Source organism: Strix aluco, chromosome 3 (assembly GCF_031877795.1).
Source record: "Strix aluco isolate bStrAlu1 chromosome 3, bStrAlu1.hap1, whole genome shotgun sequence".
Lineage (NCBI taxonomy): Eukaryota > Metazoa > Chordata > Aves > Strigiformes > Strigidae > Strix > Strix aluco.
In genome coordinates this window covers 86,120,965-86,136,303 of record NC_133933.1, presented here as the reverse complement: position 1 = coordinate 86,136,303, position 15,339 = coordinate 86,120,965, and the positions used below count along the sequence as shown (strand labels likewise).

Below are 15,339 nucleotides of genomic sequence, written 5' to 3'. Positions count from 1 at the left end.
GGGGTGGGTGGGGGGCGGGTCCTGGCCTTGGGCACTCACCTTGTAGCCCCCACAGGTCAGACCCGCGTTCCTCTTGGCCAGGACGCACTTCATCCTCAGGAAAAAGGACCTCTCGATCTCGTATTCTGAGAGGGGGGAAAGAAAGGCAGAGGTGGGGTGAGCCGCGAGCTCCGCCCCCCCTGCGCGGTCCCCTCCGCGGTCCCCTCCGCGGTCCCCTCCGCGGCCGCGCAGGCCAAGCGGGGGCGCAGGGCTGTGTGCTTTACCCTGCACAAAGTGCGAGTGGTAGGGCTGGTGGGCCGTGAGCACCGCCGTCATCTCATCGTGGTCGGCTGGGTGGATGTACTCGTAAATGCTATTGCCGGTCAGCTCTACCTGTGAGAGAGGAGGAGGAGGAGGGGAAGGAAGGGGTTCATCGCCGGCACCGCTCACCCTCCCCGTACGCACCTCCCCTGTCAGCTGGGGGGCACAGGCAGGCCCGGGGGCTAGCGCCCCCCCCCCCCCCAGCGTACCTGCGACAAGCCCAGGTGCACCGAGGCGGTCTCCGAGATGTACATGATCTTGCCATCAGGAGCCACTACAAATATGAAACCGTCCAACGTCTGCAAAAAAGGGTTGAGGGGTGAGAAGTATAAATATATCAATAGATAGACAGATCCACCCATGACGGCAGATAGATCCATGAAGTACCTGTCTCTCGGATTTATTTTAGCAAACAAGCAACCCTGTTTATGCTGTGGTTATCCAAAAAGTTGGGAGGAAATGGGCAAGTCCCCGACAGGAATCCCTCTAAAGCTCCTGGACCCCCGAGATACAACCCGCTTCTCAGAGGGGCCGAGCTCAGAAGTAATACAAAGTGCCGGGGCAGTATCTAAGAACAGGTCCTGGCTAGTCGGGGATTAATATGTCGGTCCCAGAAACCCTGAATACTTCTATCCCATATCAAATGTCACTGGGGATTTAGTGCTTGGATATTTGCTAAGGAGACTTTAAGCGAGCGAGGAGGACCTGAAACTCTCCGCAATGTAAATAAGGGACGAGACAATTTGTCAGGCACGTTTCAGCAGACATAGATGGGACTTGTGGGTGTGACGAGGGCTGAATAGGCCCCCAAAAGGCCACACAACCCCACCAAAAATGCGTGGTGATGGTAACCGCTAATATTCCTTAATATTTCAGAACGCAGTGAGTTCTCAAATGATCATCACCTGATTTTGTGTCTCTGCTAATTTCTGTGCCTGATGAGCCCTTCCATCCAGGACAGCCTCCACCAACCTGTCTCCAGAGCCTCTCCCTGTCTCTACACCACCCTGAGCTTCAGCACGTTGGCGGGACTTGTCACCTTGTTCATAATTTGGGGAAAAATCATCACGCTCCTGGCACACCGGGATACACTGTGAATCCCTCGCTGCGGACCCTGCGTTGGACGATACTGGGGCAAAGGACCCGGGGGGACCAAACCACAGCCCCGTTAAAACGCGCGACATTCAACTGCGACGGTTCGTATTTCTGAAGTTGTTCCCCTCCCCGCCTCCCTTTTTATTAAACACGTGAACAGTTAAAAATTAGTCAAGGTGGCAATTAAAAGCTCAGAAGAGGGAATGATTTCTTTAATCATTAATACCACATGGCTGTCGTTTCCAGACCAGTACCTGCAAAAGATGGGATCCCAGTTCCCGTCCAACATTATCCAGCGGGCTGGTTCGGCTAGAGTGGCCCCAGGCTTCTCCAAGTCCTGTTTATTTAAGAAACACAAAAAAAGGCGAGGAGATGAAAAATTGACTCGTGATGGCCTGCTGGAGAGGAACTTTTTTTTTCTTTGTTTTTTTTTTTTGCTTGTATTCGCTCTAAAACACGCATACATATATTTGGGAAACTAGACACTATTTCGTGGCACAGAGAAGCCTCTTTTGTGGATTTTTTTTTTTTAAAGACAACTCCCGTGAGAGAAAAATACCAAAATACCTATTTTGAGTTAACGGTGAAGTTCATTCCTAAAACCTAAGTGAATTAGCGTGCCGGATAAAAGGGCTTTTTAGTGCTGCCCTCGACTACTGGCAACTGGCTCCTTGAACTTCAGGGAAAGCGGTTTCCTCCTGACGTCACGGAAGGGATCCTGGACAACACCGGGAGCGATTTAAAATGAAAGGAAGAGGTGTGCTGGGGGAAGCCTTTGATGTGGAGAGAAGGATGCGGTTAACATGGCACGACGGTGTCTGGGAAGAGAAACCTCTTGGCGGCAGCCAGGCCCGCGCTGCGGATCGGTCCTGCCAGCGCCCGAGCGCTGCCCGCGGGGGGTCCCCCCCCACAGAGGGCAGAGCTCGGCCGGGTCCCCCCCCTGCAGAAGGCAGAGCTCGGCCACAACCTGCCGGGTAATTAGCCAGCAGGCTTTGGACGGGGAGGGGTAAGGATGGGCTTAGACCCCCTGCTCGCCAGAGATCACTTTTCAGTTTGATCTGTGACCTTCTGCCTCTTTCTCTCTTCGGGGCTACCGCCCCCTCACCTGGAAGGTTTGCAATTACATATTTGGGGAGGGAAAGAGGAGCGACGGGATGCGACTCATCCAGCTCTCCCCGAGCCCCCTGTGAAAACGCTTCCCCTTTCAGCGATCCCCACTCAAGCCCACGAAAAACAAACTACCTGCCGCTCAGCCGAGCGCAGTTTTACGGCTGCGGCAAGGCACCTCGGGGCGGCCCAGCCTAGTCACTGTCCGACGGCAGGGCCCGTCCTCTCTCCTGCCCCACGAAGCCGGGTCCCGGGGTTCACCCCCTTCCCACCATCCCTCCTCCCCGCTGCTCGGGCGGGCGGGATGGGTCTCGCTGCAGGGAGGGATGATCTGCCTCCAAACAGCCCCCTCCAGAAATGAATCTCTTCCGACCTGTCTAATGTTTCAGATGCCGCTTGTTTTCTACTATGCAAAGTGAGGAGGAATAAAAGCCAGATGGAAAGTACTCCACCGGAGTAGAACTATTTATGGGCGATGCCTTTGCACAGCGTTGTTGCTGAAATAATTTAAACGGGGCAGTTAAAACCTTTTACGCTTATGCCATGAAACAAGGCTCAGCCTGACACGCACAGCCACTAAGATAGAGTAAAAAGGAGAATAAAAGTACAAATCCTGATTGATGGCTGGGGTGCGGATCGCCCGGGGGAGGCGAGAGCCGAGCCGGAGAGGTCTCCGTCCCGCAGGGCGGGCTCGGGGAAGGCAAGACCCCGTTTTCCGGCTATTTCGAGGCAAACAGGCGAGGTGGCGACAGCAGGCAGCCGCGGGCATCCCTCGCTATTGACCGGCTTCACCTGCGTGTTTGCCGGTCTAAACAAAGCTAACGATTTCCTCCGCGCTGTTTGAACGGGGCATCCCACGGCGGACCTCGCCCGCCCCCGCCGGAGCGACGCGCCCCTCTCGTCCCCGCCTTTCCCTCTCCTCTCCCCCCTTCCTCGTCCACCTCTTCACGCCGACTTGTTTCTTCACCGCTCCTACACTCCTCTCCTTCCTCCTTAACGTCACAGCCCTACAAAGGCGGGGGGGACGGACCTCTCTGGCCTGGCCCCCGTCCCGCAGCCCCAGCGTGTACCGGGGTGCCAGCCAGGAACAGGCTCATTCCCATTAATTCCTCCACGCCAATTAACGGGGACCCAGTGACTTTTTCCTGAGTCCTTGAGTTTCACTCCTCCCTGTGCCCTCCGGAGCGGGTGGACTCGCGGGGAGTGCACCGGCGGCTCCGCAGGCACCTCTGCCTTCCCCCCTTCCCAGTTCCCCGGGGACCCAGCCGCCCGGACGGAGGGTCACCTCCGTCCCCCGAAATCAGCAAGGAGCTGGCAAATCTTGCACAGCTTCCAGGGAGAGAGAGAAAAATAGCGCTGTATATTAATTTTTCCCGAGCTCCCCCGAGGTTTCTCTGTCGAGGAGCAAGGGACGGCCCGTTAGAGCAGAGGCGGACAAGGCGGCTCCTTGCGACACCCCCCCTCCCCCCCCCCCCCCGAAGGAAATCTGAATGGCACGTTTCTGTATTCAGGACTAAATCTGCTCTCCCCGCCTATGATTTAAGTTGCTTATTAATCGAAGTTTACGGCTCTAATTATTCTTCTTCTAAAAGGGAAAATAACGCGACGCCGGCGGGTTAATGAACAGCTCATGGGCATTCCAGGTTAACCTCCCCCCGGGAAGGCGGCTGTTCACGGGGCGCTGAGCTCCTCGCTGTGTTTCAGGTGGAAACCCCGCGCTGCTGGGCTGTGTCTGTTAATGGTTTATAATTAAACGTTTTCACTTGTCTACCTGAACCGGCTTTTTGAAATCCTATCACATGAGACCATTCTTTGTACTTCCCAGATGTTTCAGAACTTTCAAGTTGGAGGCTATTTCTATTCATTGCCAAACCGAGCCTATCCCAAATCGACGGGCTCTCCTGATGTCTTTTAAATACTGTTTTAAAGATTATACGAGAAAACCTCTCCGTTAATATTCCCTTTTATTCCTGCCCCCCCCCCCCCCCCCATCTATTCGCTTTAACATCCAATTTCCTTTTATCGAGGGGGCAAACTGTGATTTCTTGCACTTGACCTACCGCAGAAAATTCTGCAAATCCTTTGATTGTCTATTTAAAACAAAACAAGGAAATCAGCTCTCCCTTTTGCTTCAGGATTACGCTTGGAAACAAGATCTAAAGATTCTCTTGTAATTTGGAGAGGCAACAGCATAATAGGTTTGGAATAGAAACAAGCAGCTTTGTGAGGGGAAGGATAACTAAATCGTTTTTAGGCAAAGGATTTTCCCAGCTAAAGTGGCCGAAGACAAAGCAAAACATAATCTATTTTGGAAGATTTCCAAGATATGCCACATTAACCTCAGTAGGTAAAATTTGCTTTCTTCCCTGCGTCCCCTCCCCCACCAAGGTCTGGTTTATCATATTTACATAAGTAGCCTTAGAAGGGATGTATCTATTATGGATCTAAGGAGCTAGCGAGCTCACATTTCATTTGGAAATAGAGGCGAAGTTTTACTGTTGCTTAATACTTGATGCATTGTAGAACCATTTCCATTTAAATACCCCCGACCCGCGGATTACCTCAATGGACTGGCTGCATGGGTTTTGTAATTTCCTGAAAATGAGATTTCGATTTATAAAACAAGAAACCAATTAGTAACCAAATGAGGCGAAGTAGATCCACTAAAATTGACCTAATCCCACAGGCACCATTTAGGCCAGTTCTTGGCGAATGAATGATGAACAACCGTCTAGCGTGAGCTCAAGGCATCATCCAGCTGTGTTATTCAAGCAGCAAAAATAAACGGATCGAGCTTTTCTTTCGGAATGAATTTGATTTTTGTCAAAATATAGATTATAGGCTCCTACCTAACAATCTCCTCCACTCGAGGATTTTTTTTTTTTTTTTTTCCTAGGAAGATAGACAATTTGGACCACAAGAAAGGGTCCACTGTCAGGAGGAAAAAAAAAGAATAAAAAGGGCATTTTAGCCAGGCTCTTGCTTAGTTTGGGAACAACAGCCTCGTTACCTAACAGCGTGCGCCGAGACTGCGCGGATCCTGCTCGGAGCGAGCGTGCTGACTCATCGTTTGTCCCAGCATTTCCCAATGGGAAACCCCTGCGCTTCCCACACCAAAAAGTATCTCCGTCGGTTTCATGGGGTAGCCACACCGGCGCGTCCATGTGGAATGCCTTGTCCCCAGCCGTGCCCACCCCCGGCACTCGGCAAGCCGGTCCCCACCGGCAGCCTGCCCCCCAGGTCAGGCGCATGGCCAGCGCTCAGCTGCGGTGGCCCTGTCCTTCCCCTCATCTTTTTATTGATGCAAGCCTTGATGCCGGCAGCCAATGGAGGGGTTGGGTGGATATCGTCCCTACCCAGTGGCGATATTGTCGCAAGAAGCTCCTCTGTCCCACGGAAGGGGGAAGAGATTCCTCAATCATTTCTAATTTGATCTGGGCAAAGACGGAGGAAGGCAGGCGCAGGGAAATGAGACTCCGGGGGGCCCGGGCAGCTCCTTGGCCCTGGTTGATCTCCGGGTTACTTGTCCCTCCGTGAGCATCTGCAGCGCAGAACCCACCCCGACCCCCTCCTTTGTCTGGCACTAGCAAAGGGGGGCGGGGGTGGAAGGTGGGGGTGGGGTGGCCAGAAGATGCAAGCCCTTATCTACTTTGTGTTGATTTGCCGGCTTTTAAAAGCGGTTACTACGATTTCTCCAACGGACTATCCGTCTTGAAATCTCAGCACAATCCGGATTCACGTTGACGAAAACAACGGCAGAGCGGGTGGTTTGACGTCCCCGTTTAAAACTCACTTAGGGGAGAGCCCAGCCTGAGCTCCAGATCCGCTTCTTTGGGGAGCTACCTTCGGGGGGTGGGAAGCCTCTGGGGACCCCCCCGGGGACTTACCCCCGCGCTCTGCCTGGCCGCACTGCCCCGCACGGCCCACGGGAGACGGCAGGGGTGCGAGGCCCACGGAAGCCGTGCACGCCTGCAGATGCTGGCTTAGAGGCGGCCCCGTAGGCAGAGAGTTCCCTCCTGTTGCTGACCGTGGGAAGAGGGAGAGGCGCAGGGGGCTCGTCCGGGGGCAGCCCCGCTTCTGCGGGGCCGCGCTGGGCGCCGGCCCGCCGGGGCGGCAGCGGGGACTCTTGCTTAAGCCGAGTCCAAGGAGCTCCACCGCGCGTCTCGCTTCCAGGCGCTCCTTAAAACTCCCTCTTCGGGCAGCGGCCCCCGCCGCCCCGCTCACGGGCTCTCCCCGCCGCCTCCCGGGGGCCGCGGCCGGGCCACGTCTCCGCTCGCTTTTGTTTCGCTGCCTTTCTTTTGCCCTTTTAACGCCCGCTCTCGGCTTGGTGAAGATGGAGGGGAGGTAGCTCGCCCGCCGCCCGCGCCGCTGGTGATGCCGGCCCCGCCGGAGGCCGAGGGACCCGGGACCCCCACCCGCTCTGGGCTCGACCCGTCCCGGCGGCACCGAGGCAGGCCGGGTCCCGCCAGCCTCCCCCCGCGGCGCTGGGGAGGCCGAGGAGGGGCGGCCCGGGCCCCGCTCCCCTCCCGTCTCCGCACGGCGGCTTCGTGCAACCTGCCGGCTTCTCCGGCGGGCGGGGGCCCTGCCCCTCCCCGGGTCAAACAGCAGCTCCCCGACCCCCCCCTCCCCGCGGCTGCTCCGGGGAGAAGCGGGGCACGGGCGATTGTTTGGGGGGAAGGAGGCAGGACAGCTCGGTCCCCATCTTCGGGCCGGTGGTTTTCCCTCGCTGCCCGGGGAAAATGACAAATAACAGCGCCGGGAGCCGCGGGGACAGAAGCGGTACGTCCTAGTCACCGCTAAGCGAAAAGGCAACTGGATGTTGTATCGAGGAATTAGCTTGATTCGATTAACCATTTAATTAAGTAGTCTACCTCCCGCGCTCCGTTTTGCCATCGCCTAACGCCCGACAGGGCTGATTTCTCAGTTAATTTAACAGGCAGTGGTTAATGATAACTCAAAATCTGGCCAAATGAGGCTTCTGTGAAGGAATGGGTCACTGTCGGAGAGTTCAGATGAAATGGAATAAGCTATGTTAAAAAAAAAAAAAAAAAATGCTGCTCATTTCCAACTGCCTGCGGAGGCCATTAGCAAGGTTTTGTAAAGATTTATTATCTCGGTAAATCACATGTGTTCATTTGAAGCAGAGATAAGTTAGCATCCCGCTTTCTTTATAAAAATAATAATAAGAGGGAGGAAAAGTCCTGTTGACTAAACAAACAACCCTATTAAGAAAACAGTAGTGGAAATAATGCCGAGACTGATTCACTCTAGAAAGAAATACCAGCATTTTGGCACACCCAGAGTAACGGAATTGCGCTCTGAAATGCAAACAAACGGAACCATGCCCGAATTGGAGAGAGGGGGAAAAAAAATCAGGGACATTTTCGAGGGCCAACTATTTATTCGCTTCTGCAGATGATGCAAATTCAAATAGCCCTTATTCCGAAGAAACTGGGGAGGGAAGGGTTTGCACCAATGCACTTGCGGACACACGCTATTTATATGCAAGTTGAAAAATACCCTCCAACATTAAAACGGTCGTATGTTACTAAGAAGTGAGAGGATGTTTCTAAAAAAACATTTTTTCCACTCATCTCACTTAGTATTCTTACTAACACATAAAGCTGCTTTTTTTTTTCAACCATCATGCTAGTAGTTTAGTTCTGCACTTCACGTTTTAAGTTCACATCAAAACTGGAATTAAACAGAGAAGCAGCGTGGAGAGTAAACTGCAGCTTAAATGAGAAAAACTTCTGTAAGAAAATAAACACTGAAACCTAATGCTCAATCATTTCCCTTAGCAGTAAGAAAAACAGCATTAAATCACCTATCCACGTGGGAAACGGATTTTTTTTTTTTTTTCTGCTGATCTCTTCCCCCTTTAAAATAAAACAAGGTTAAGGGTTTCAATATTGAAATGTTAACCATCCTGATTCGGCGAAAGTTTATGTAAACGGAGCCTCTGCTTTTGTCTCGAAAATCAAACGCCTCTCCGCGCAGAAACGATCCATCCTCACTAGGACAGAGACTACGAACCCTCCTTTTTCCTCCGTGTTCGCATAAGGCGAATAGGACCCTTAAAATATTCCTAACTGAAAAGCAAAAAACCCAAACAAAACCAACCAACCAAAAACCTATTTATTGCGCCACTTTTGTTTGTGTGGTTTGTTTGGGTTGGTTTTTTTTTTTTTTTCCTTCCTTCACTTTTCGATACTGGCGAGGGTCAGTGAAGAATTACCCCACTAGTTATAGCGACCGGATCTTTTTCGAAGGAAAACTCTTTTAGTCCTTCGACATCCGGGAGATTTTTTTCCAGACATTTTTTGAGGCTACGTTAGTTGCCAATAACTGTTTAATGCTAAATTTCAATTTTAGGACTTTTTTTTTTTTTTTTTAAAAAATGAACGTCAATTCACGAGTGAATTTATTAGGAAATTCTGCTTTTAGAAAGTCTTCCTTGCTGTCCTCAGCGATTTAGCAGGTCTCTTCAGCCCTTCCGAAAGCTGTCTGATCACCGAAAACTACTATATGTCTTATAGGCTTTCTCTTCCTGAGACAGAAAAATTTAAGCACTGAAACGATGGAAGCTTCCTAAGCCGCTGAACACTTTCCGCCCTTGACAGTTTTAATCTGCTGGAGACCTAGTAAAGTGAAATCAGGGGTAGAGAGAACAACCCAGGCGTTTTAATAGCTTGGGAGAATTACACAGCCATTACGAGAAGGAGCTCGCTGGGAAATCTCTGCTGGGTTTATCAAGTTTATTCGGTGCCACCGACTTGTGTTCAGATTTCTGGAGGTGAGACGGAAACGGTACCGCGATTACTCTGCGTGTGACCCTCCTGGCATTTTGCTCCCAGAAAACTCTCTCGTTTCCAAACTGACCCCCAAATCGACCCACCTTCTCTCTCTCTAGGAACCTTTCAGACGTAAAAATATGCAGACAAATGCACACCGGTTGTTTCTGCCCGTGCCCCTGTCCGCAGCCCCGCGTGTGCGCGGCGATGAGGAGCGTATATCTTTCTGTACGTGACTATTTACAACCAGCCCCTATGCAAGCACTCTCCGGGCAGATGGAAATTCGCTCTCGTACCGGGGAGAGGGGGTGGGAGTCACACTGGAAGCGAAGCTCACTCCTACGGAGACGACGCTTCTCTCTCCTGACTCCTCCAAGATCTCTTGAAGTGTATGACACGACGCTTTCCCGTGCTCCCGAGCCTCCTGCTACCCATCTCCAGCCCTTTCGCCAGCTCATCGGGACTGTCCCGATGCTCGTATCGCTTTCCTCCCCGGGGACAAACAAGCAAACGGACCCCCCTTTAACTCCATCCCCACCCTGCCTCCTTCTCTTGGAAAGGCTTTTCCTTTGGGTGCGTCATTTCCCTGGCTGCTACTACCTGTCCTCCCTTCCCGGCGAAGCAGTGACTCCTTTTTCTGGCTGGGGACACCGGGAGACCGGGATCGCCCCCCTCTTCCTCGCCTCTCCCCCCTCTGCAGCCGGACGAGCCCAAAGCGCCGGTGCACGGGCCCACCCGCACCGGCAGCCCCAGCGCCCGCTCCGGCCGCTCCCGCCTCGTTTCCCGGGGAAAAATCAGCCGGCCCCGGGCTCGGCTCCCGCACGGCCACACACGGGCGCAGCGCCGGCAGGCCGCTCGTGGGCGAGTCACGCGTGATTAATCGCGGTACCGGCGAGTGCGAGGAAACCCGCCGCTTCGGTGCCGGGCCGGAGTGAGCTCCCCGCTCCCCCTCCACCCGCCTCCTCGGAAGTACGTGGGAGGCAGAGGGAGCCCGCGTGGGGCCGCGGAGAAACAGCCCGGCTCCGCGCCACGCCGCAGCCCCCGCTCTGGGGCCTTTGTGCCCAGCCCGCCGTGTCCCCCTGCCCGCGGCCCTGCGCGGGGATGCGCGGCTTCGCGGGGAGGTGGGCTTGGCGGTCCCGCGTGGATCTGCCGCCGGCTCGGCGCCGGGCCTCCCACGGCAGCGCGCCCCGGAGGGGCGAGCCCTTTCGTGCCTGCTCGCTGCCTTTCGTTTTAATTTGCAGCTTGCCTTTAATTAGGCGGCGAAGGTTCCGCTGCCTCCAAAGCCCCGCTCAGCCGCCCCCTCTGGCTCCGCGCTCGGATTAGCATCTGCCGCCGCCCGCCCCGGCCCCGGCCCCGGCGCACTTCGCCGCACGGTTCCCCAGGGCATTCAAACATCCTGCGCTGCCACCGAGGGACGGGGATCAGCTATTCTTCCCGTCCCGTGATTACTCACAGCCTACAAGCAACACCATATGCTTCTTCTGATCAAACAACCCGCTACATAGGCACCAGTAATTGACGAGACCTGCTCGGAATCACGCAGAAAGGTGGCCTACTGAGACCGCGGGAGTTGACAGATCATTGCTAATAATCCTTTTAGGAACATCATGGGCATCGGAGTTCGCAAGAGCTTTATTTTCATAAAGTATGCGCTGACAGTATAAAGGACGACTCGGTCTCCTTTGAAACAGAGGACTGCCCCGCATAATGATCTTCAAGGTGCCAGATCACATGGAAGAGGAAAGTGGCTTGATGAAGCCTTAAAATTTTTTTTTATTATTTTTTTTTTAAAGGCTTCAGGCATTACAGCTTTCGTTTATCCCTTGTTTCACTCCGAGTGACTCGGAGATATGGCACGTTGTTTAAAGAAACTACTACAAGATGCACTGGATTGCAAATTAGTGCCGTGGACTTTAGGTATACGCGTTCATACATAACTGTGTTCATACGTCCCCCAGTCCAAAGGACTTCCCGACTGCATATTTACTTTTTAAAAGTAGAATTAGGACCCGTAGTTCACAGACTTAATCAGGTTAAAAAAAACCCCAAACCCACCACCCAAAACAAAGCAAAACAAAGCCAGGCCGTATACCCATTCTTGGTTTGTAAAACACAGTAGACAGACAGACCGACTCGAGGCACAGCTAGAGAAAACCAGAGGGACATATCCATATTACCTTGTTTCTTATGTACACAAACACCTTTTCAACGAAAAAATGCAGCAAATTTTGTTATTACATCGGGGAAAACAAAAAAACCTCTTAATACTTTTTCTTTCATGCAGACTATCTCTGAATCGAGTTGATCTAAATAAAAGATTTGTAAAGTATTTTTGATTTTTTCCTCCATCTTATAAAAGCAATAGTGAGAACACAGGATAACTTTATTCCAACTCTCTTAACTTTCTGTGCTGTTTGTTTTTCTTGGCAGCCGATCTAGAAGCCCCAAGACGGTCACTTTAAATCCTAATTCTACTCAAAAGGAAGACATACTTTAGGACGCTGAAGTCTGCTTTTGCTAGACTGGCAGGACTGTTGCTGCTGCCGTGGAAGTCAACGTGAAGTTCACCGTTGCCTGACCGTGGAGGAGAGTCAGGCCCAGACCCGGAGGCTGGGCGGGCAGGGGGACTGAATATGTCTGAGTACAAAACGCCTGTTAAAAATTTCCGAAGTCCATTAACGCCCTCAAACTGCCCCAATGATCCTCAGAGCGAGACACATCACAGTCGTGATGCGATTCGGTGTGCTTGGCTTATTTATTTAGGCTGCGTGCGTGTGTGCAAGCACGCCTGTACGCGGGTGCTGTACCTGTAAACCGCACCTTTGCTCGATACTTGAACCAAGGCTTTAGGACTTTGCATAGACTTATGTAAATATTTACCCATATATTAACTCCCCCCATGGCATAGCTATAAATAGGGGTGAATCGTCCCCTCTTTCGCCACGCACGTGCTTGGCGGGAGATGCACATCTTACTGGGAGACTGGGAGAAAAGAAAACCCGTGTTTGCTTTAGCAGGACACGCAGCAGCGCTCAGTGCCTTCAAGTGTTGACAAAAGCACCGTAAGTCCCCAACCAAACCTGTCATAGGAACTGAAGGGAAAGTACGACAAAGTGACAGCGGAGAGCACCCTGCCTCCGAGCACACCACCCCACGCGAATTACTTAAAAAAAAAAAAAAAAAAGTAAAAGCGACAAGCGATACCTGGATCGGAATGGAAATTGAGGCGAATAGGCTTTCCCACCTACCTTCTGGAAAAACCACCCTCATTTTTAAATAGCTGGTGGTGAGCCTGATTATGGATGCTTTGTCCAGCTGAGAGGTGATAGCGGAGGGCAGGGGTAGTAATTTCGCCAGTTCATAAAATTCACTGTTTTCTTTCTCCCGTCTAGTCCGGGCAGCATTTTTGGACTTCTCTTTCATCGTGTTTTTTTCCCCCTTCCTTCCTACAATTTAAACTCCAGAGATTCATCCAAAGGTGGAAGGGAAACTTTCAGCTGCAATTCATCTCTCCGGAGCATCAGGCAGTGATACTGAGCGCGGCCATTACTCTGAGAAACCGTTCAGTTGCGTAAAATGCAAACAAGTATTGAAGACCAGAGTTGCTCTTAAAAAAAAAAAAAAATTATCTGAAAAGCAGAGTCAGTCGGATGGGAAAGGCATTTATCCAATGCAGCTCAGAAACTCCAAGCAACTGGAGGAAAAATAAAATAAGAAAGCTAGAAGCTTGCAGCACTACACAGCAACCAAATGAGGTATTTCTGGCCTTTTTTTCTACTCGTGGCGGGCAGCATAGCTCCTCGGAAGAGGGTCATAATAATCCCGTTTCTTCCCGTGATCCGCTGTCAATCCGAGGCCCGAAACGCCCGGCCGTGGGCTGCCTCCCAGGGCGCTGGGTGACTTCCCGGGAGTCTCTGTGAAGACAACAGCAGTCCTGGGGTGAGAGAGCCGGTACACAACGCCGCAGCGGAGCCGCGAGAAATAATAATCAACAACCAGCCTCCGGTGGGTGTAGTATTTTCTCCCACCAGAGGGGAAAGAAAGAAAGAAAGAAAAATAAAAGTATATTTTCGCATCTAGCGCGCCCGTAGAGGAGCCTGCCCCGCACTCTCCTCCCACAGCCCTCGCACTCCCCAGCCCAGGTGTGCACTGCATGGCCAGAACGAAACCAAGGCAGGAACCGGCCCCCGGCAAAGGCGGAGGAGTTACCGGCTGGTTTCGGTGCACGCAGTGCTGCGCCGTCCCCTCCGCGCTCCCCCGGGCTGGCACCGCGGCGGCGGCCGGACCTCCCCGCGCACCGCGCTGCCAGCCCCGCAGCGGGGCAAGCGTTTCCAGTCCCCGAGGATTTCTGCCTTTCCCCCCCCCTTTTTTTTTTTTTTTCAATTTTCTCCACGTCTCGGCTGCTCTCCTCATTCCCCGGATAGAATCGGGGTTGGGGGGGGCGGGGGGGGGGGGGCTGGTGTCTATCCCAGCTGCACCCCAGCCAGGGGAGACACGCTCTGCCCAACCTTAGCCCGAGACGGACCCCCCCCCCAAACATCACATTTTTTCAAACAAGTTTTTTTTTTTTCCTCATTTTCCACCGAGGGGAAGCGACCCACAGCCTAGCCCCGCACATCCCTGCGGCTCCGCGCTGAGGCTGGTTGGTGGGTTGTGATTTTCTTTTTACCTACCTGGAGTCCCTGAGCCCGGCAGCCTGCAGAGAGCTCTCCCGGGGTGAGGAGCCCAACTCTTTAATTGGTTCATTAATGGCACGGGGAAAAGTTTGCGCCTGTCACTGCTCCTCACACCGATGGGCAGACAGACATTGCCGCCTCCCCATCCCCTTTATCGGCTCCCAGGCTCTCCCTCTCACATAACGGCGGGGGGGGGTAGGGTAGGGTGGGGTGGGGTGGGGTGGGGGGCGAGGTTGGTATTAATGAAGAATCCCTAATTTGCGGCTGAGAAATGCCTAATAACTTCTTGATGGCTAAAAGCCTTTTAGCACAACTTCATTTCTCTCACAGACACCCCCCAACCAACCTCTTCCCCCCCTCCCGTCCACCAAGGCCGAACCCTCCCTTAATGCCACTCACGGACCCACCTCGCTTCCCATTGGCCGCCGCCACCCCGTGCCCGGCCTCCCAATGGTGGAGGGGCGGTGACGTCACCGCGCCCCGGGCACCCCCCCCTCCCTCTCCCTGCGCCCGCCCTCTGACCTGGCGGCGCCGCGGTGGGGGGGAATGGGGGGGGGGGGCGGCGCGCGTGGACGCGCGCGGAGGGGGGCCTCCTTCCGCGCGCGTCCACGCGCGCCGCCCCCCCCCCCCCCCCCCCCCCCTCCCGCCTACCTGCCCGCTTCTCTCTGTTGGGGTTTATTTTTGTTTCTTTGAGGGGTGTTAAGTGGGTTGTGGGTCGGTTTTTTTTTTTTTTTTTGCGATCGCGATCCAGGCGACGCTCCGGTCTCCTCGCTGGGCACCAGAGAGGAGCGTCCGAGGTCTCTCGGGACTGTGGGTTGTGAGGATCCGCCGTTTTAGCTCCCCCCCCCCCCCCGCAAATGGTCGTGCTTGGGAGAAATAAGCTGCAGCCACATCCCCTGTCTGTCCGTCCATCCGTCCGTCCGTCCGTCCCTTTTACGGGATACGGTTCAGCCCCAGGCTGATGCGCTGTGGGACAGCGTGAACCGAGTCGCGGTGGGGAGGAGGATGGAGAATGATTTTAACAAATCTTCTTGATACACGCTGGAAAAAAACCCAAACAATCCCACAAGCAGACCAAAAAAAGAGCAGAAAAAAACCCAGACCCCCAATCCTCTTACATCAGGAGACAGAGGCACTTAAAAACCGCCCGCAAAGTGGATGTGGAGCGACGGGGTTTATTTCTTTCCCAGGGAGCGGGACTATTCCTAATCTCGCTAGTTCCCTGAAAAAAAAAAAAAAAAAGAAAAAAGAAAAAACAAAACAAAACAAAACAGACGCGGCTCCTAAAACTGCTGGCTCCTAAAAAGAGTAGATATAGCAGAGAGCGCCTGGCGGGGGGCGAGAAGGGTTGTAGAGTCTTTCCTAAA

General features: G+C 53.4%; 1 protein-coding gene across 3 annotated transcripts in view; it reads right to left on the bottom strand.

Annotated features, from left to right (window-relative positions):
* Positions 1 to 14,169, bottom strand: part of SIM1 (SIM bHLH transcription factor 1) — a 54,338-nt gene extending 40,169 nt beyond the window's left edge. Inside the window, exons 1-6 of one of the 3 annotated variants that reach the window (XM_074819470.1) lie at positions 13,970 to 14,169; positions 12,545 to 13,210; positions 1,650 to 1,732; positions 510 to 599; positions 264 to 372; positions 40 to 125 (exon numbers count right to left, since the gene is read on the bottom strand). In XM_074819470.1, the coding sequence (XP_074675571.1) occupies positions 40 to 125; positions 264 to 372; positions 510 to 599; positions 1,650 to 1,732; positions 12,545 to 12,719 (543 nt within the window). In that variant the 5' untranslated portion in view covers positions 12,720 to 13,210; positions 13,970 to 14,169. Of the gene's footprint in view, positions 1 to 39; positions 126 to 263; positions 373 to 509; positions 600 to 1,339; positions 1,534 to 1,649; positions 1,733 to 12,544 lie in introns of those variants that run through there. The other 2 variants (XM_074819471.1, XM_074819472.1) reach the window with 2 other exon arrangements.
* Between the last annotated feature and the right edge of the window lie 1,170 nt (positions 14,170 to 15,339).